This window comes from Daktulosphaira vitifoliae, unplaced genomic scaffold (assembly GCF_025091365.1).
Source record: "Daktulosphaira vitifoliae isolate Bord-2020 unplaced genomic scaffold, ASM2509136v1 Scaffold_3, whole genome shotgun sequence".
Taxonomy (NCBI): Eukaryota; Metazoa; Arthropoda; class Insecta; order Hemiptera; family Phylloxeridae; genus Daktulosphaira; species Daktulosphaira vitifoliae.
In genome coordinates, this window is record NW_026099574.1 from 2325970 (window position 1) to 2347742 (window position 21773).

General features: G+C 25.1%; 4 protein-coding genes across 6 annotated transcripts in view; 1 reads left to right on the plus strand and 3 right to left on the minus strand.

The window, feature by feature from the left end:
• Positions 1-1044: 1044 nt before the first annotated feature.
• LOC126902556 (RCC1 and BTB domain-containing protein 2-like) lies at positions 1045-4904 on the minus strand. 2 transcript variants are annotated; one of them, XM_050679943.1, is made up of 6 exons: positions 4700-4904; positions 4402-4493; positions 3159-3360; positions 2971-3090; positions 2713-2886; positions 1045-1775 (listed from the first exon to the last, which is right to left on the minus strand). In XM_050679943.1, the coding sequence occupies exons 1-6, from the start codon at positions 4902-4904 to the stop codon at positions 1483-1485; spliced, it is 1086 nt and encodes a 361-aa protein (XP_050535900.1). In that variant the 3' UTR covers positions 1045-1482. The 2 variants fall into 2 exon arrangements, with proteins under 2 accessions (XP_050535900.1, XP_050535899.1); XM_050679942.1 differs by having other exon boundaries at positions 2713-2900; positions 2967-3090.
• A 95-nt stretch (positions 4905-4999) lies between these two features.
• LOC126902554 (poly(A) polymerase type 3-like) lies at positions 5000-8109 on the minus strand. Of its 2 annotated transcripts, none has more exons than XM_050679940.1 (2): positions 7775-8109; positions 5000-7144 (listed from the first exon to the last, which is right to left on the minus strand). In XM_050679940.1, exon 2 carries the CDS (start codon positions 6893-6895, stop codon positions 5078-5080), a length of 1818 nt encoding a protein of 605 aa, XP_050535897.1. In that variant the 5' UTR covers positions 6896-7144; positions 7775-8109; the 3' UTR covers positions 5000-5077. The 2 variants fall into 2 exon arrangements, with proteins under 2 accessions (XP_050535897.1, XP_050535898.1); XM_050679941.1 differs by lacking the exon at positions 7775-8109 and adding an exon at positions 7234-7387.
• An 844-nt stretch (positions 8110-8953) lies between these two features.
• LOC126902557 (charged multivesicular body protein 6) lies at positions 8954-12569 on the plus strand. The gene is made up of 6 exons (XM_050679945.1): positions 8954-9368; positions 9452-9561; positions 10273-10396; positions 11420-11536; positions 12042-12192; positions 12258-12569. Exons 1-6 carry the CDS (start codon positions 9306-9308, stop codon positions 12311-12313), a joined length of 621 nt encoding a protein of 206 aa, XP_050535902.1. The 5' UTR covers positions 8954-9305; the 3' UTR covers positions 12314-12569.
• Positions 12570-12635: 66 nt separating this feature from the next.
• Positions 12636-21773, minus strand: part of LOC126902553 (pre-mRNA-processing-splicing factor 8) — a 35131-nt gene continuing 25993 nt past the window's right edge. Inside the window, exons 32-41 of the mRNA XM_050679939.1 lie at positions 21097-21268; positions 18196-18309; positions 17941-18114; positions 17690-17883; positions 17332-17547; positions 14809-14974; positions 13850-14056; positions 13669-13793; positions 12971-13125; positions 12636-12898 (exon numbers count right to left, since the gene is read on the minus strand). Coding sequence (XP_050535896.1) covers positions 12744-12898; positions 12971-13125; positions 13669-13793; positions 13850-14056; positions 14809-14974; positions 17332-17547; positions 17690-17883; positions 17941-18114; positions 18196-18309; positions 21097-21268 — 1678 coding nt within the window. The 3' untranslated portion in view covers positions 12636-12743. The remainder of the gene's footprint in view (positions 12899-12970; positions 13126-13668; positions 13794-13849; positions 14057-14808; positions 14975-17331; positions 17548-17689; positions 17884-17940; positions 18115-18195; positions 18310-21096; positions 21269-21773) is intronic.

Below are 21773 nucleotides of genomic sequence, written 5' to 3' on the forward strand. Positions count from 1 at the left end.
TAAACTTCAAGTTACGCCAATGCTAAAATAGTGTGCTCTGAAAAAGATATGTGTAACAAAATCACATATCATGGATACTAGATTTGATTGTATAAATAGCAATTTTCCAATTTAAAATAAACTCATTAATTTTTAGTCTTTGTCCATTAAACAGTTAAGTCTTTAATTTTAATTTATAGATAACAATTATTGCCTATTATAATTTGATAATATATTTTCTAAGTCAGTACGGTCCATAATTTAATTTACCAATTAATATTTTCTTTATCAATATCTATTGGTGTATATACAGTTCCTCCAATATAATTACGCAACAAGTTCTTTCTTCAGAAATATTAACCTTTGAAGTACTTTTCCCAGGTATATTTTCCGAAGTAATATGGACTTGAGTAATAACATTCCTATAATTTATGATTCCTTTTAAATAACTATAATTAAAATATCATTTCAACCAGATATTGTTCTATAATAAATTATTTTGTATTTTTAATTCTTGGTCAGTATTTTCTTGATACTTAAAGCCTTCATCTACTGCATCACCATAAATAGGACAATATACACTATAATAGTTATAATGCTTTAACATGGACTATGCATATTAATAATTCCCAGTGGTGATGGATACATATTGAATATCCATCATTTTTAAAGAAACATTATGATTTTGAAAGAGTTAACTTTAAACATGTAGCATCAATTTATCAATTACTAAAAACCTTTTAATAATTAAAAACTGTTTATCCATTGGTTGTGATATTCTGTACTATTTTATAGACTATAATTTGTGGGGGTTAAAAAGAAAGTGTGTAAATCAAATATTAAGTAAAAAGAGTTTGAAAATAAAATTTCAAATTTACTTCTTTTTTTAATACACTAGCAATAAAATTAAGTTTTCAAAATATACTTTTACATTAGTCCTTATGGGATTAAAATAATCCAAATGACTATTGAAAAATGATAAAATTTGACTTACACCACTTTCGTTTTGTGTCCCACATTTGATGAATACAGGAAGTATTATTTAAAATAATATTGTACAAATAATCAAATCAAATAAAAATTTATTTCAAAATCTAATAAAGTATACTACAAAATATGTACATTAAAAATAGTAAAATAATTTGGTATAGTAAAAAAATAAATTCATTAAATTTTCTTTCAAAAATTATCAAATCTTGTATTTTGATATAATTGAAGCCCAAAATTTTGATAGGATTAGCTAATTTGTAAAGATCTAACATGATAAAAATTAATATTTAAATTATAGAAAGTATTTTGTCACCAAATTTAAATTAAAGTTTCATACAATGTCGTAAAATAAGATGAAAAATAATGAGGAAGTATAGATATTTTTTGAATTAAAATAGTAATTTAGAATAAAAAACTAAGTAATTGACCATCTAAAACATTTTCCCCGATTACTCACATAAAATATTAATGAGAGAAAATAATTTAATGCAATTTTACTTCAAGTTTGAGATTTTACTTTTTTAGTAACACAGCGCTATTCCATGCTTTGCATTCGATTTTTACAATCTTTTTTTTATTATATTTAAATAATGATGACAATAGACTAAGATTTATCATTCTGTCACAAATTAGCTCATATGTTTCAATACCCAATTGTTTATGAGCATTCCATCCACAACCCCAAAGTATATTTTTTTTAGATAGTACCATAGAATGACGTGACCCTAAGCTTACTTGTTCAATTTCAGTTTCCTCTGGCCACTCTATTAGTACTGGTTCTGCAGCTATCAATATTCCATTACTTTCTGTAAAAAATGATAAAAGAAGTGAATACTTTTAAATTTTTTAAGAGCCCCCCCCCCTCTCACTAAGAATGTGATCAATGAATACTAATTCAATAATCTATTGCATTGTAGTATTTATTAAAATATGAACATTTTTTTATTAAAAATAAAAAATATAATATATTTTACAAAGATTATTTTACTATTGATTTCGACCATTCTAAATAATTTACAATTATATCATAATTTTCATATATAAGGATTAACTTATTTTGGTGTAATAAGTTAGTCTTTTTAATTTGTCGTAATGTAAAATTAAAAATAATTATACATATTATATGTACATTAAAATTTTTAAAATAAATAATATTTTAATATGTTAAAACATAAGTTCCACTCCTAATAATATACTTTATATAATATATAAATTATAATATTGGTAGTGTACATATTATGTACACTTTATAATTAAATATTTATAATCAATTTTAACTATACATAGTTTTTGGATGATCTATTGATAACCAATAATATCAATAAATGCAACATTAATATAGTTCAACATTCATACTAAAAATCTAGTAGTTAGGAAATTATATAGTAGGGACAATTGTTGAATTTAAGACAGAAATTAGATGTGTGATCGGTGAACCTAATAGAACTATTTGTGACAATTTAATGAGTGGATAATTGTTTTGGCGATCATATGCTTGATGTAATTTTCCACAATTAAATCAGAGATCTTTGGAAATGTAGATAAAAAAAAAATAAATAATAATAATTGAAATTTGATTCATATTTCACAGAGTTATCCCAATTTCAGAGGATAGTTAATTATGCCGTACTCTGTATGTCACAAATATTAATTTTTATTTATTTGTAACATTTTTATTTCATTTTATATTTTGAGGTTTCCTATATAATTTATATTTAATTAACATACATTATAACTGAATACCTGGAGAATTACAAATGCCTAGCTGTCCTGAATGATTCCAACCCCACATGTATAAATCATTGCACTCTGATATTGCAGCTGTATGCCACCCACCAGCAGAGACACTGATCACTTTTATGCCATCTAAATAGTTTAAAAGTCTTGGTCTCTCTTCTTCATTTAACTCACCATGACCTAATTGACCTCGACTAATTAATAAAAATAAAATAAAATTTTTTTTATCAGTTAATTTTTAATTATTTCTAAACACATACCTACCAGATCCTACTGAAAAAATTGATCCATTTTCCATTAGTATAACAACATGTTCAAACCCACATGCAACTTGAGATACTTTTAATTGCGACTCATATATTTTAGTTGGTATTGAATATACTTCTAAAATTAAATATAGTAGAACAACAATGTATACAATGATCAATAGATTAGTTTTAGTACAAAAGTACCATGAAAAGAAACAGCTAAATGAATAGTATCACTACAATACACATGATGTACATAAAAATCCTCTTTATTTTGTGATGTTGAAACTTGAACTTCTGACTGTAAATTTTGAGTGAGATTACTCCACTTTCTTTGAACTTTTGAATATGACCAACATTTTTTTGTTGTATCACAGGCTAAAATATTTGTTTCCGAAGTAGCAACCTGTCATTAAGAAATATATAACTTTATAAATAAAATCGAATTTCATTATTCATTTATATATTACTTGTGCACAATGGACCAACAGGTCTGAGTGCATAGGCATTATGTCCACCTCATTAATAACTAAAACTATATACTACTTATCTCATTTCTGATGCACAAATCATCTAAGAACTTTTAAACTAATAACAAAATGGCTAACTTATTTTTGTGCTATTTATAGTTAATATCTAGAGAGGCAAGGGAAACCAATATATTTTATCAAGGTATTTTTTGCACATTAAAAGCATATAATAGTAAATTTTTATAAAAATATATTGTTTAAATTTAATACAAATTAATGGATAAATGTAAATTAAAAAACAAATTTTGATGATGAAATGAATTTTAAATTCAAGTTTTTATATAGCACAAATACATACATATTTTTAGTGCATAATTTTGATAAACTATAGTAATAATCTTTTTTGTACAAAGTGAATTTTTTTAAATATTGTTTGATTCAAAAAACTGTACGTTAATATGTAGTTAAATCTTTTTTTCTTCTTTTCAGGGAGAAAAAAATTGTACAGTTTTTTAATCTAACAATATTTTCTTTTACAAAAGTTAAAGTTTTTAAATAGTTTCCAAGAAAATGAGAAAAAATCCTTTATAAATCATTTTTATTATATTCACTAATAATGTTTATCTTTAAAGAAATTAAAAAAAAAATAAAACCAATAAGTTCTTATTAAATAAGTATAATTCATTAGTTTTGTTCCAAATTAGATACATAAACTTTTAATTGTAATAACTTTTTTATTTTCCAATGGCTTTCAATTTAAACAGTACTGTTCAAGCTTTTAATTATTATACCTATTACCTTTTAAATGAACTTCAATTATTCTATTGTCTGTAAATTTTACAATTTGAAGAAGTAGATAAAGAAATATATGAAGTAACAAGTGTTTTTTCATTTTACTTCCTTGAAGTATTTTTACAATAAATAAGCTTAATTAATAAATAAAATGTCATTATTAAGTACATATAGTATTTACTTACAGATATAAAAGGTGCACAAACATCATTATTTAGAACTTCAAAATTAACTTTCTTGTCATGAATTAGACCACTAACAAAAATGTGACCATTACCTATTATAAAAATAAACAATTTTTCAATGACTTTCTAAATTTAAATGAATCAAAAATTTTGTAAACAAAACTAGGAATTTTTTAAAGATCATGCTAGTTTAAAATACATATTAGCACTGTAGCAAGTGTTTTGTGGTTAAGAAATTGGCAATTTATTATACAAATATTATCAATTTATACTCAAAATGAATTTAATTGGTATTTACCTGTTAAAATTGAAGCTGAACTCCAAGAAAATGTTATATACTGAATTCCACCATCCATTTGGATTGAATCATTTTCATACTCATGAAAATCTAAATTTTGATTGTGTTCAGAGTTCAATTGGTTGAATCCATTAAAACCGCACCAATACATATCCATATTGCTGTTTAAATATGTATATTTATCTGTTGTCATATTTTTATACATCAAATTTTACAACAGAATATTTTGATTGTAAATTATTATACAAAAACAAAATGTATAGTTAAGACAAAGCAATTCATATTTTTTTTTTAGCTTCGTTTTTTTTGGTTTTTTTTTTTTATTTTTTATATATAACATTTGAAATTGGTGGTTTTAATAAATGTAGCTTAAAATAATTAAGCAATAGTGGGATGTAAAAGTCTAATTTTTTTAGAATCACTTTCAATAGTTTCATCCTCTGAGCAACGCTTGTTAGCAACTGGACTATTTTGTTTGTCTTCCAATTCTAATTTACTATTTTTTATTATATCATCATGCTTATCAACTAACTCATCATTTAAAAAATTATTTTTAAGTGAAATGTCATCTTCAGTTCCTTTACTTTCACAAGTAGGTAAACCATCTTTTTTATCATTATCTAAAGTTTTTTCAGTAAATTTATTACATGAAATATAATTTTGATATTCATCGGTTTCTGATAAAGAATTTCTACCTTCTGTTGACAATCTAGCAATTATTTTACTACCTACTGTATTGGGTATTGCTTTTTCTTTTCTCAGTTCGTCGGGAACATAATCTTTTAAATCTCTTCTTTTTAAATGGTTAATTTGAATATCCATACCAGTCCTAAATATTGCATGAGCTCTACTTTTAACTAAGAGACAAAAATCTCTTAGGCATGAACTAAAATCTAATTGAACAACTGTTCCATTAGATTTTGATATCTCTAAACCTACAAACCAAACAGATGAAGGCCTTCCTTGAGATTTGACATAAGGAAGTAAAAATTGATCAGGATTTAAATGAGATCTTTGAACACACTCAATTTCCTCTAATGAAGTTGGTAAAAAACGAAGTCTTGATTCTACTAATCCTCTCCATTCAAGTAATTCTTCATCAGAGCTGGCAAATACAGTGATTGCCAAAAAATATTTATACTTGGTAAAAAATTTAGAAGGTTGAAAAAGTTTTGTCCAACTTGATTCTCCAGTTAATATTTCTCCCATTATGTCTAAGCTTGTTTTAAATTCATCTTGTATTATTGCTAATGTTGAATGTGAAACATTAAATGTAGAGTTTTGTTGAGGATAAACTGGAGTAATAATAGGCATGACATGACTTCTATCTCCCATATTAACTCTAGGATCCCAAACTGGATATCCAAGATCCATAAAATAAGAAGGTTTCAATAATACTGGTTGAGGCCATTGCCATTTAGAGAATATTAAAAAAAATTTATGTATCAAAGTAGCAGGTGCTGCATTTGGGTATAATTGACAAACTCTTGCAACTAACATTGCCCAAGATACTCCTCCAAGATATCCCAAAGCATTTGAATAAACTCTGTGACGTTTGGCCCACAACTTAATTGCTATTAGAGTTTTTTTGAAAGATTCTCGATTAGGAACTAATCGCAAAATAGAATCTGTAACACGGCAACCATTTAAACTTCTCACACACTTGGGGTTTAAATTTCTCAACAATTCATCTTGTTGAAGATCAGTATCTTCATGTACTTCTTTTAAAGCAAGGCGGGCAAATAACATATCTATTTCAATACCTTGGATGATCATTTTTATAACTGGAACAAAAGCTTCTTCTACAGCTCTTACATTTGTAATACAAGGGTTATCTTTTAATTTAGCATAAAATGTTGTAAAGTAATCAACTCTAGTAATATGTCTAGGAACAATTACAATTGCATCAATATCAGCTCCTTTGTGATATACTCCAAGTCGGTAAGATCCAAAAGTACATACCATTCCTCCTACATTTTCAGCAGTTACTTCAGGTAAATTACGTTCCACACTCACTTCTCTAATCCATTCTTTAGCTAAATTATTTAACATAGATAATACTTCTAATCTTTGTGATAGATCTTCATCAGTAGTAATAACTTTTTCTTTTAACAAAGCTTCATCTAATGATTTTGTTAGTTGTAAATCCATCTCTGTGGGGGGAGCATTACTTATTGCAGATGTCATTCCATACATTTTGATAAAATTGAATATAAAAAAATAGAACAATTGAAATTTTGATTTCTTTTAAACAAATGCAATATTTAAGGTTTATTAAAATGAACAATAATTTTTAAAAACTAGTTTTCACAATTTAACTATTCTTGTAAATAATAATAATAAAACATAGTATTACATAGTTAGATAGTAGATACCTAGTTCTGTGACTATAGGATGAATTTAAAATTTGCTTTTAGTTTGTATTTTGATTTAGCTTGAAAAGACCTGCAAAAATATAGAATATGAATCAACATAACAAACATTATTTATTAATTATATAACAACTGATTATACAAATAAACTTTCATTATTACCTTTTTTAAAAGTAGTTTAGCCCTTAGTATTTAAACTTTAAATACACTTTTGTTAGATATGACAAATTTAAATTTAGGAGGCTAATTAAATGTCTGTGATTATAGACAGAACTAAAATCTGGGTTATGGTTTAAGCTAATAAACTTCCTATTAATAATGTATAAATTAAATTTTATAATTGTAATTTTTCTTGTTAAAAAAAATTGTACATTAAATATGCAATTTGAATATATATTTTATTATTAAAATTAAATTATTGATTGTATAAATAATTTCTTTTATGGTATTTTGTTGTAATAGGTACAAAGATGTACCTACAGGAAAATATAGGTCAAAACACTCATATACACTTGACATATAAAAATATAAAAAGGAAAAACAAAAATTATAGCCGTTTCACAATAATGTAACGTAGTAGTCAAAATAAATTTTAACTACTACAACTAAAATGATAAGGGATGAAAAATGCACATGGCTGACACGTTGGTTCTACAGAGCATCGTAAAAAATAATAAGTATTTTGAAATAAGTTCATACGTACACAATTTTTTCTTCATTCACAAAATAAATTAATAAAAAAAAACACACACTAGAGATTTAAAAATATAAAAAGGAAAAGCAAAAAACGATAACTGTGTCACAGGTAACAACTAACGAACATCAAGCACATCTTTACTGACCAAATCAGCTATCAATATTAGCTGAATTAATTTGACTTATTGCCTGTAGAGTGCAGGCAGTTACAATACAGAACATAGATTTGCAATTGTACATATAAATCGAGTAAAATTTGTTTGATTACTATAGTAAAAATTCTTATATTAAATTTTGTAAATTACGTAGCTTATGCAATACCCATTGAATGTTAATAGTCGTATACCCATAAAAAATACAAAACAAAATATGACACGCCTCTCTTTTAGGATAAACAGTGCAGCCATAGTAAATAAATTATACTTTTGATTATAATTACAAAATACAGAAAGGATAATCAAAAAATTGCAATGCAATCCTGACCTCATAATTTAAACTTTGCATCATGAAAAAACTATCTGAGAATAAAAAATAGGTCATTTTATAAAAATTCAGACAGGCCATCTTCCCCACCCAAGTCATTTATAAAACTAAGTCCACTATAAATACTTGTAAATAACGAGCAACATGGGCGTAATTGATATGAAGTCTGTCGGGTTAAGGCTTTTTCAAAATATTTGCGTAGAACACACAAAAAATTGTCTTATTTTAGGGGAAATAGGCAAAGCAATATAGTAGAAATGTCGCCGTAATATCTACTCCAAGACATTGTATGTAATTAATCCTGACTATGTGTCTGATTTGTCTTATAATATACATAATACAACATTTTAGGCTCTTAACCAGGATTCTATTTCGATGGTAAGGATAGGAGTAGACACTGAAGTAAATCTCTGAATGAGTGTCTTGAATAGAGTATAGATTTATGTTCTCATTGTCGTGAGCCCATAATTATTTTGTGAATATTCGTTTTAAGGAATTTATATGTAACATTATAATTACTAGAAAGTAGAATTATGCTGTCAAATACTTTAATTGTAACACTAGTAAGTATTATAGTATTAATATTTTAATGATTATTTAATGAACAATGTAAATATAAAAGGGGACTTGACCATCATTTCGGTGGTCAGTTGCCAATCAGTTAATTAAAATTTTATATTTTCAGAAAAAAAGGCTTTCAGTTTGGTTTAAGTTGTAATTATGATTATCAGTACTATCAAATACTATCTAGCTGTGGTATCAGCTTTGATGTGATTCATCAGACAAAAACAAATAGTGTTATCTAATTCTGATACTATTTATTGGCCAATAATAATAATAATAAAATCGTAAAAAAAAATGATTGAAAAGTGTTACTTTTTAATTTTGTTTAGTTAGACACCTAATTTATTTTAAGATTTACACGGAATTAATATTTATTTCGTGTTACAATGAATATTTTATTTTTTCGTCTAAATAACTTAGTCTGAACTTATATAATCTAGTATCTATTTATTTTTTGATTTATAAATACAAAAAATAATAAAAGTACAAAAATGGGAATATTTTTTGGGAAACCTAAAACTAGCAGAATCACAGACTATGATCGAGCAGTTTTAGTATGCATTTATTTTTATTTCTAAATTGATAATATTATAATGGTCTCTTTTATTTAATCATTTGTATATATAATTTGTTTTAGCAAATGAAACAACAACGTGATACTTTAAAGCGCTATCAGCTAAGAGTAGAATTATTATTGGATAAAGAGAAAGAACTTGCAAAAAAATTAATTAAAGAAAACAAAAAAGAGTATATAAAATCAATTCAACTTTTTTTATGTTTAATAACAAATAATTAGTGGTGTCTATGTTAAAGTTAACGAATATATATATTCTTAAGTGTCAATTGTTTTATGTTATTGTAACAGTAACATGGAAAACAATTTTAAATACAACTCATTTGGTTGTAGTGGTTAATTTTTTATTTATTTACTAAAAATATAATATTAATAAATGATACAAATTAAGAGTTACAATCAATGAGAACAATAGAACTCCATTTCCTTATTTACTAAACCCTCCTATATATGTTATTACAGTTAAGGAAAAAGGAACATTCAATTATTTGAAATTCATATTTCCATTATTAGTAAAACTTATTATGTAAATTATCTATAAAACTATTTAATATAATACCACTAAGGCAAAAATGAGATTATTAAAAAATTTCCTTCATCATTTATTATCATAATTATAAATACAGAACATTTTTTATTTCTAATTTAAATAAATTTATTAATCATTATTCCATTATATGTATTTTAACTAAAACTTTAATTTTTCCATAAAAAATTAAAGCAATTATAATACTAAAATATTATAAGCTATTATCATTTTAAAAATTAAAATTAATTATTATACAAAAAATTGTATGAGTAATGTTCAAAATCTTGTCAAATTATCTGAATTTTAATTTTGTTATAAATATCTGTATGAATAAATAAATTTTAATTTGTGATAGAAAAGCAAAACTTCTTTTAAGAAAAAAGAAGTACCAAACAGAACAATTAGAACGAACTGAAGCAGCTTTAGATACTGTTGAAAAATTAATTCAAGATTTAGAGTATACTCAAATAGAGTCTAAGGTATAAAGCATGTATTATTTTTTTAAATTATGGCTTAAAAGAAATTTACAACTTTATCCATACATTATTCTCTATTTTTTATAATAAGAGTGATTTAAATTTTGACTAAATTTAAATACATATTATTTTCCAGTGAAAAATGAAGGATAAAATTTCAATTAATATATTAATATGTCTTTAATATAAAGCATACTAACAAGGAAAAGTCACGGTTAGAGAATCACCAATTTTTATAAAATTTATATGATTCTAATCTACATTAAAAATGAAGTTACACCAATTTTTGGCATTGCTCCCTCTCGAAAGGAGAAAATCGACTTTGAAACTTTGACCTAGCTTAAGTAGCCTTTTTTATACTTTTTAAAGTGCTCAAGGTATACAGTTCAGAACCTGCAGCCTGGAATGACTTTTCCTAAATTTTTTTATATTATTATTACAATTAGTATGTTTCACTTACTGGATGAGTTACTTTACTGTAAAATTTATAGATTTTTGAAAATTCATTGAATAGTGTTACAATGCAAAAGCACCATCCAATAACAAATAAAAAATTTTTATTTAAAACAGCTTAAAAATTTCCTAATATACACTTTGTCTACTAAAAGCTGATAGGAGCTCAATTATACATCATTCTAAAATTATTGATTGAAATTTATATTATTAATGCAATTTATTTCTTTAATAAGAAGCTATATTTGTCAAAGATATAATTATATAATTTAAGCTTTTTGGTTAATAATTCATTAAAAAAAATATAATTTTTAAACTTTTCAAATAAGATGTCATAAACATGACTATTAGGCATTGTTCAAAATATTAGTTTCCCAAAAGGATTTTTAACTTTTTATCAACCAAATTGAGTGTTAATAAGTTAGTGAGCCATATCGACTGAATTTTTTCTTAAAAAATTGATATACCTCTGAAGATATATTTTTAACTATTACCTAGTTAAAAAAAACAGCTTATTAATTTGGTGTTTTACTAATATAAAATTTTGATTTAAACTATGTATTTTATTCTTAGGTTATTGAAAGTCTTAAAATTGGAAATAATGCTTTAAAAAAAGCTAATGAATTGTTGAATGTTGAAGAAATTGAACAGTTGTTGGATGAAACAAGAGATGGAATTGAAAAACAAAAAGTGAGTAAAAATAAAGTGAAATAATAAGTTTCAAACACATTTTATAAAATTAAAACAACTAGTTATTAAACTAGTGAGAGTTTTAGTGATTGTTGCTTTTGAATGAATTAGTTGAAAACTCAAAAAAATTATTTTATTGGCTTTTCAAAAATTAAATCTTAGTTACTCTTGTTAAATACTAACTCTTCTACTCAGTATAGAAATTTAATTAAAGTGTGAACATCCAACCATCTTTACCGAAAGTGTTGCTAAGCTACTTTATCCAACTATAGTACTTTCTGTTGTGTTTATTAATATAACATTTAATATGCATTGTAAAATTGATCTTTTTACTTTTTTCAATTCGGAGCGATCAGGGCTGCATAGTTTTAATACCCCTGGACTGTTTACTTCCTAATATGTACTTGAAATTATATAAAAATAATTATTTTTAAAAAGACCATAAACCTTTCGTTTATAACATACTTGTAAATTTATATATAAGTTAATTTGGTTATTTTTATAGGAAATAACTGATTTGCTAAGTGGAGCCTTATCAATTGAAGAAGAAATAGCTGTTGAAACTGAATTAGAAGAATTAATTTCTTTGGAACATCAAAAGATCATTGATAAATTACCTGATGTACCATCTAATCATTTACCAACTATAGTGACAGGTTATTTTCTTGAAAATTTTCAATATCATAAAAATGTTTTATTTGATTGTATATTTTATTATTAGATACCAAAGTGGAAGAAAAAGAATCACCAAAGAGAAAAATAGCTGTAGAAATTTAATAGTTTACTCATGTTATCAAGTTTCAAGAAGTTAATTTGTACAATATTTTATGACTTTTATACATCTGTCTTTATTATTCTTAGTTTTTCTTTTAGTTTTGTAATATTTTTTTATATTTTATTTTAATCTGTTGTATTTTACTAAATATTTTGAAGAAAAAAGGTAATACTTTTAAAAAATGGTTCACTTTTTTTATAGAATACCAAAAATTGATTAAAAAAAAAATAATAATAAAAAACTTATTTTTATTTTGAAGATTTGTGTATTACCACTGATATATTTGCAAATAAATATATTTGCTAAATTATACAAACCAACATCATTACTTATTACAGTATTCATATTTTATTAAATCGAAATATCACTATAATAAAAATGTCTTAATGTTATAAGAAGAAAATAAAAATTATATAAAAATAAAAATACATATTAAGCATACACATCTTCACGATCAGCACCTACTCCATCTCCGTCTTCAAGGGATGAAAAATTTAAAAAATGAGCAGGTCTATGAATTTCATGGTAAAATTCTTTTGGGTTAGCCAATTGGAGTTCATACTTCATATTAGCATCATGTCTCACTCCTAAATAATACATTTTTTTAGCATAAAATTAGTAATTACGTATTTAAAATATTTATTTGATCAGACACAAACCCATGAAGTTATAATTCCATGATCCTTGTGCTGGAACCATAAAGAAACCAAGAAATCTATCTGACAATAGCATTTGTACTTTTTCATAATGACTTGGTAAGTAACCTTTAGGGTTATTACCCTTATCTGTATTTTGTCTTCCCCACTCAAAACCACTTAAAAAAATGAATATATTTTCTTAATACTATTTATTTTCTAGTTAGGAAAGTATTTTAGTTTTACAAAGAAATAAGATATTGTTCATTATCATCTTCTTAGCCTCTATATAAACTATTTGGGGATCTGGACAACTGAATGATCCACTGTGCCACACCATATCTCAAGAAATAAGATATTATATTAAAAAGTTATTCTAATGCACATCAATGAATTGTCTTAAAATCACTATTTTGTTACTATTTCAGCATATTTCACCCAAAATTTTTACTATTTTTTTTTTTTGTCAAACTAAATTTAATAGAAGAACGGAATTTTCTTGAAAAAAAAAAGGCACTAATTATGACAGGATCTTTTTTTTATAAAGATATTATGATAGTATATTTTATGGTCATAACTTTAAGAAATTTTCATAAAATTTTAATTAAAATTATAACACAAGCCAACTTTTTAATTTTTGATTGCCCTTAGAAGAATCATTTATAAATAAACATTTTACTAATATAAGATATTATTATAGAGTATTGGATAGAATAATTTACCTGGGAGTCAATTTATAGGCCGTTAATGAACAAGATCCAGGTGTAAAACTGCAAGTAATAATAACAGTTTTTTCTCCATCCCATGATGAATTATCAGACATAATTTTAGCATGTGTACTTATATCCTATATAAATAACAACACTTTAAATTTAACACTTTTTCATAGTTAGTAATGTTTACTTGTGGGGATAATTGAGGTAATTCATTAGGCTGTGTGTGTATCCAACCAAGTGGTTCCATGTCTGTAAGATAATGATGATTATTAGGCAGTTGAGAGGGAACATGAACCGTTTGGTGGGTTCCCCATTGTGGTGGCATTACAAGACATCTAATTTCTTTTACTTGAGGATTATCAGGAGGGCTAACACCATAAAGATAAGCACAAATCTAAAAAAATGTTTGATTATTAAAAATAAAGAAGTGTTAAATGTGTTAGAGCTTTGATAAATTGTTGCATTATTTTAAATATTTTCAACTGTTTATTTATTCATATGTATTTAGTTGAGTGCTAATCTTTCAAACTCATTGCAAAATCCAACATTGGATATTTGTAGTTATAGGTTTGAAGTTTTAACTATACTATCAGTTTAGTTTGTTAACTTCTTGTTTTTATGTCAATTAATCAACTGATTATTAGTACCTTCATTATCCATTACTTGTACAATATTGATAAATATATACCAACTATATGTTGATTATCAGTATAAAAATAATAAGTAAACAAACTAAGCTTACAGTGTAGTTATAAAGTTAGACCTATAACTATCACATTGAAGTTATATTCTGCAATGAGTTCAAAATGACAGAACACAGTTGAATACATGGAAATATTATTGAAAATATTTTAAATAATGGAGAAATTAATATTATATAAAAATTGATAAACAAAATATATTAGTATTTAATTAGTTTACTATGGATTAAATTTCAAATACATTTTTAATTTACTTGAAATTAAAAATTAATAGTTTAATAAACCATTAAAATGTATTTTTATAAAATGAATAACACTATAAGTGATTCAAGAAAATATTAATATACAAATTAATTATTTATTTTTAAAATAAGTTTTAAGGTAGAAAAATATAAGATAATTTTAAACTATTTTCCTAGCAAAAATATTTTTATGGATATCATACCTGGGCTCGTAAATCAGATATTGTAACAAATTTTTTTAGTACATTTTTAGGAAGTATATATGTATAACCAGTTTCTTTAATATCATCAGAAGATACATAAATATGATTGGTACGTAAATGAAGATTGGTTGCAGATATAGCACGAACTCTCCATTCAGTTTTTGAACTAAACAAAATAAAGAAGAATAATGATAAAATTGTGAAAAATAAATCAATTTTAATGTGCAAAATTTCACTTAAAAATTACATTTGCTTGTATCCTTATTAATTTTTATTATTAAACATTGATAATAAATAAGGTTAATCATTTACTCTATTAATTATCATAACAATGTTATATTTGAAAATATCTAACGACACTTAATATTGCTATTTGTTTTATTATTTATTACTGAAAATTTAAAAATAACTCAAATATTATTTATTTAAGAATTGTAATTTTCCATAATTATCATTTAATAAATTTTTTTTTTTTTACAGATTCAGCTCTAAAAAACCCAGCACAGTGGGGTGGCGGCACAATAGGGTCGTGGCATAGTTGGGTCCAGTATAGATGATATCTGACAGTGATTAAAATCACTATCATAAAAAACATTTCGATGCAAATCTGTAGATAGTGTTTAATTAAAAAAAAAAAAATTTGTCAAAAAAGTAGTTCAAGTGACAGCTGAGAAAATAAATGATAGCTACAAAAAAAAACATAATAAAATAATATTAATATGAATTTATTCTCACGAGAGTAGACTACACTATCCATGATATTTATTGAAGTTATTAAATCTAAATGAAATAAAAATCAAATGAGTTAAACATTTTTTTCTAACTCAAAAAGAATTAAGAAAAAATTCAGTGCCACAGTGTTACCGTCTTAGAAATCGTACCTTGCATTCGTCACTTAATAAAAATGAAAATTTAGCTAGTTCAAATTTTAAAGTTATTTTTCTCGACTTCAAAGAAACAAAATAATTTAAATAAGTTTAACTTTTTATACTATGTAAATTAGATTGATATAATATTTATGAAAATCAGTGTAATCCCCTTATAATAAAATAAAATACAAAATCAAGATATTTAACACAAAAATAGCATATTTTTGAATACGGTAGCTATTTTCACCATGAAGAAAAAATAAAGTCCGAAATTTTTTTTTTTAATATTAAAGTATATATAATTTAAAAGATATATATAAAAGTGTCAGTATTTCCGTAACACTTTCAAAAATTAAGTTGAAAAAGTTCTACTTTCTTTAAGTATTTTAAAGATTTGAACCCCCCTGTATTAAGGGAAATGGTCTGATTTCAAAAAAAAGTACGTCGAATGAAAGAAGTATATAAATATTATTTATCATAAAAAAATTGTATTGATCCATACATTTTTCAAAAAATTATAACATTTTAAAGTTATAAATGTAAAATATAAAATCGAAAATTTTAACACAAAAATAGCATACGGTAGCTATTTTCACCGTGAAGACAAAATAAAGTCCGAAAATTTTTTCCCCCATAATTAAGTATATTACATTAGCTTTAATTTAAGATATACATAAAAGTGTCAGTATTTCAGGAACACTTTCAAAAGTTAATTTTTTGTCAAAAAGTTGTCATTTTGAATCCCCCCTGTGGGCTGGTAAAGGGTTAAATGTATAAAAAAAAATTTACCAAATAATAGGTAAAGACATCAAGCATCTATTAAAAAAAAAATTATATTGATTTGTTAATTTTTGAAAAAGTTATGGCAGTTTTAAATAAAAAGAATTTCGAAAATTAGCGATTTTTAAATTTATAATTTTTTTGGAGGTATCCCCTATTTATGGGGAACGAGGAAATTTTTTTTTCAATTTTTGAGGGTAATGTCTTCGACTAGATACAATTTGAGATCTTTAGAAGACGTATCGTTGAAAGAAATCAGTTCGGTGAGAGCTGAGAAAAAGTGGTAACAGAAAAAAAAAAAAAAAAACACATAGTAAAATTAATACCTTCTAAGCTTCGCATCAAAGCTAAAAAATTTTCAGTGGCACATTAAAAATTAAAAAATGAAGTTATGAGAGCACACTTATTAGGGCAAGTTAATTAATTGGTAAAAATAATTTTACATTTAGAAGGCATTACAAAAAAATGTTTTATATATTTACTTTAATATTAGTAAGCAGTCAGAAGGAAATATTGTATCGATATACTAAACAATCAATAAAAAATACTACTTTATTAAATTATTTTTAGGTTAACTGTTTAGTTAATACAGTTGTATACTTATTAGGCTTTAACCAGCTCCATGGTTTAAGAGACCCTGCATATGGCAGTGTTATAGTTAAGGTTTTGTTTTTAGGGGGATATACACAAAACTATAAAAAAACTATTTCCTCCTAAACAAAATTTTCTTTATCTTTATCTAATAATTATTTTCACAAGGAAGATCTATCCCACTTCAACTCCTTCCCTTCTGGAATAGGAGCAAAACCTAGCACTCTCACTAATTAGAGAATTTGATTCTAAAACTAGAATCTTGTGTATAAATTTAATATACCTGAATGTTTGTGTTTCATAGTTTGAAGTGGTAGAAGTAATTATGTCATCTCCATGTTTGTTTACAGTTCTTGTGGTCGTGGCTGTCAATTGTGATTGTTCCTTTGTTTGTTTTTCTATTTCTGCAATTTGTTGTCTTTGTGCTGATGGAGCGCTTATTTCCATTCCCAGAATAATATCACGAATTTCAGATTGTGTTAAAGAAGCTACATTAACACTAAAACATAAATACACATTTATAAGTATTAATTTCTATACTTTAAATATTTAAAAAACAAATATAACAAAGTTTTTAATGAGATAAAATGTTTGTAGAATACAAAATATTATTTTGTAGTGATTTATAATTAATATATTACTTATTTTTTTTTCCATAATCAGCTAAAATTAGATCTTTCAATTGAACTTCCACTTTAATCCATTCATCATCACTTAATGTAGGCCAAATGTGATGAGGTTCTGTTATAGTTGTTTTGTCTGGTTTTAAAACAACTTTGGTACGCTCAGTATTAACATGCAAAGCTCTTAATATTAGAATTAATCGTGAAAATGCCTGAAATCAAGTATAATATTTTAACAAACAATTAAATTTTTTTTAATAATTATTTACTGTATAGGATGAAATTGTCTTTAACCAATCATCATATAAATTGAATAAAACCATTTGTGGCTCTGTAGCTTTTAAAATGAGGTCACCAAATTTCTCAACTTTTAAGCATGCTTGGAAAGGTAGCTGTAATTCTGAACCTTTTATCACAATATTTGGAAAATCTAAGAGATGAACCTTCACAATCATAAAAGAGACTTAATTTAGTTAAGTATTCATTTAATATTAACTTTAATTCTTTAAAATAAATCATGTTACCTCGAGAGGATCTAACATTCCTTTTCGAGTCACAATAATTTGTTTTGGTTGTTCTTCAACAGGTAAAGAACGTATCAAAGCAGCAACTTCTTCAGCAGTTTTCCATTTTGCTAACTATAATTATTAATTAAATAATAAATAGTAACTACAGTAATAAATAATTAAGGAATATCGAGGAGAATGTAGGGCAAAATGAAATTTGTGCTTTAAAAAATATCTAATTGTAATTATGAAATCAAAATGTTTTAAATATATTTCATTATATATGTTCTTTAATAAAAAAAGATATTTTCCATTTAATTTATTATTTTTTATGTTATTATTAAATATCTTTTTGTTCAGAATTTTTTATCAGAATTTTGAATTTTATGAATTAATATATTAAATTTCAAATAGAAATTTTACTGAATTCAAGGCAAGTTTAATTATTTGAAATAGTTTAATATAGTTTTCAATTTTGTTCACATTTAAATAGATAGATTAAAAAAAAAAAAATTAAAAAAAAGTACAGTGGGGATGTGGCATAGTTGAGAAAAGTATAGATGATATTTAACAGTGATTAAAATCACTATCATAAGAAACGCTCCACTCCAAACCTGTAAATAGTATTTAATTTTAAAATTATCCATAAGCAACACCAACTACTATTTTGTTAATTATATTCTGATTAGTAGTTCTTTGATTTTTAAGTATAACATATGAATAAATACTTTTTATAGTAATAAAATTTGGTATGAAATTGATATTCAATAATTTAATGTAATTGTTACAGGGAAATTAAAAAAATTATAAAGTAGTTGTTGTTTTTATGCAAACGTGTATAAAAATTGAAGGGCTTGATGCAATACTTTTCAAAAAAATAATGAGAAGAAGAAATTTAGTAGTTTGACGGAGGAGCCTTAAAGAATAAGGTTTTTAATACCAGGCGGACAAAACTTGTATGGTAGCTGCTTCACTAGTTATGTGTACAAGTTGGCCTACCCAACACTTGTAGTGTCAACAGCGTTGAGACATCATCACTCAACTTTAGGCTGGTTCCATATATAAAGGAGACAGATAGATGCAAAGTAAAAATAGGTACGTGGAATATTGAAACATTAATTGGTAGAAGTATTGAAGAGGAAAAAAATTTAAATTTGTTGTATGCAGAAAACTAAGTGGAAGTGAGAGAAAGCAAGGAAAATAGTTAAGGTAATAAAATATTATACTCTGGTAATTCTAATACAAATAATAGTGTAAGGATAATAATGGATGAGTAGATGAAAAGTAAAGTAGCTAGTAAAAGTGACAGAATTATAATCGTAAAATTAATTTTCGAAGAAAAAGGGTTGAATGTAATAAGTATCTATGCACCACAAATAGGATGTGGTGATGAAATAAACAAGGGGAATTATTTTGGAGATGGATTAAGTGACGTAAAGAAGACCTGGTAATGAGGATGCGGTGACAGGTGGAGATATGAATGGGCATGTAGGTAATGAGAGGAGAGGCTATGAAAGGGTACATTGAGGGTATGGTTTTAGTGAGAAGAATGAGTATGGATTTTATAGTGTTGTATGATCTTGCTGTGGTTAATACTTATTCTAGAAAGAGAGAAGAACATTATACAACTTAAAAGAGTGGGAGAATAGATCACAGATTGATTATTTTAAATCAAAGAGAGAGAGAGAGAGAGAGAGGAAAGCAAATAAAAGATTGTTAAGTTATTCTAGGCAGTAGTGTAACTACACAACATAGACTGATGGTAATGAAGTTGTGGTATAGTGGGAGGAGAGTATATAAAAACAAAAGAACACAAGAAAAGAATTGAGGATATGGAAATAGGTGGTGGAAATTGAAGAGGGGAAAAAGAATAATTTTTAGTAATTGTAAAAAGAGAGGGCTTTATGGATGTCGAGGGAGACATAAATAATGTGTGAGATAGATTTGCTAATTATGTTAAGAATACTGCAAAGGAGATTGCTGTTGAGAGTAAAAGAATGCCAGGAAACAAGGAAACTCGGTAGTGGGATGAGGATGTCAGAAAATCTTTGAGTAAGAAAAAGCAGTTCAAAGTATGACAGAAGAGCAAAAGGAGAAGATTGGATGGAATATAAATGCTTGGGTAAAGAAGCCAAGTGTGCGGTAACTAAGACAAAATTTAAGCTGTATGATAGGCTAGGAACAAAGGAAGGTGAAAAAGAAGTCTATAGACTTGCAAAAGTAAGAAAAAAAGTCTAAAGATTATCACAATATAAGATGTATAAAAAGAGATGATAAAAGGATGCTATTGAGTGATGATGACGTGAAAAAAAGGTGGAAAGAGTATTTGAAAAATACATTAAAGGATATCTTGGGGAACGAGGAACTAGTAGAATTAATTAGTGAGGTATGGAAAGCTGTGGCATTAATGAAAAAGAATAAAGCAGTAGAACCAGATGAAGTGCCAAAGATTAATAATTCTGTCAAATTTTAATTATATAGAGATTATTATTAAAATGAATACAAATTACAAGAATTTAAATATTATTTGTTATCAATANTGAATACAAATTACAAGAATTTAAATATTATTTGTTATCAATACTTTTGGTAATATTAATCACATTAATTAAATAATCAAAGTAGAAGTATAACATTTTGTGTTCTACTTTCATTTTCTAAGTTAAAAAAAAATTTATAATTTATTATTAAGTTAATTCTTAAAAGTAGAATTTTGGTCACTTAAACTACAAGATTTGTGATTAAATGATGTTAATTTTATCTCTCTATTATTTAATATGTTAAGGCTATTCAAACCTTAAGGTTGTTTTGTCTTACATTCGCCTAATATATATTCCTTTACATTTGTAATAAAAGTATACTCTTATTATAAATTAAATTAAAAAAAAAAAATGAATCAACAAATAAAAGTGTAATTACTTGACCCAAACGTTTTTGACCAGCCCAGACTGAAGTATGAATAATTTTTAAAAACAACTGTCCAGTGCGAGGATTAAAAATAAATATTGCGCCATTAATAGGTTTAGTTGTTAAATTTCCTTCAAAAGTTTTATGAATTGTAACTCTGTATACATTGGTATCATCAACAAACCTAAAATTTTATTCATAACACATTAGTAAAGAAACTTGAAGGAGAATAATACAATTACAAGTCTTTTTTTCAAAATCACTTATAATAAGGCTACTAGAAGTTTAAAATCATTAAATTCCCTCATTTTTAACAATTTAAAAAAAAAAATTTTCTGGTTTAAAGAATGTGAGTATATATTATTTATGTAGGGGGATTTCATAGAATTACCTATTATTTTTATTTTTACTTGAATACAATTTGGAATTTTCAAAATATTTAGAGGAAAAAATTCAAAACCCTTTACTTAAACTCAATAAATATTTTAAGTTAATATGAAGTTTCTAAAAAAAAATTTTTTTTATTTTAAGATCTTCTAAGTAAAATCATCAGAATCCTTGATATTTTCATGGTTTTTCCAACTATTTATAATACCCGGATTCTTTTACAGTTTTTTGACTAATGGCAATCACTACATACAAAAATTTTCAATTGACAGTCACTTTATAAAAAAAACGGTAGCACAGTG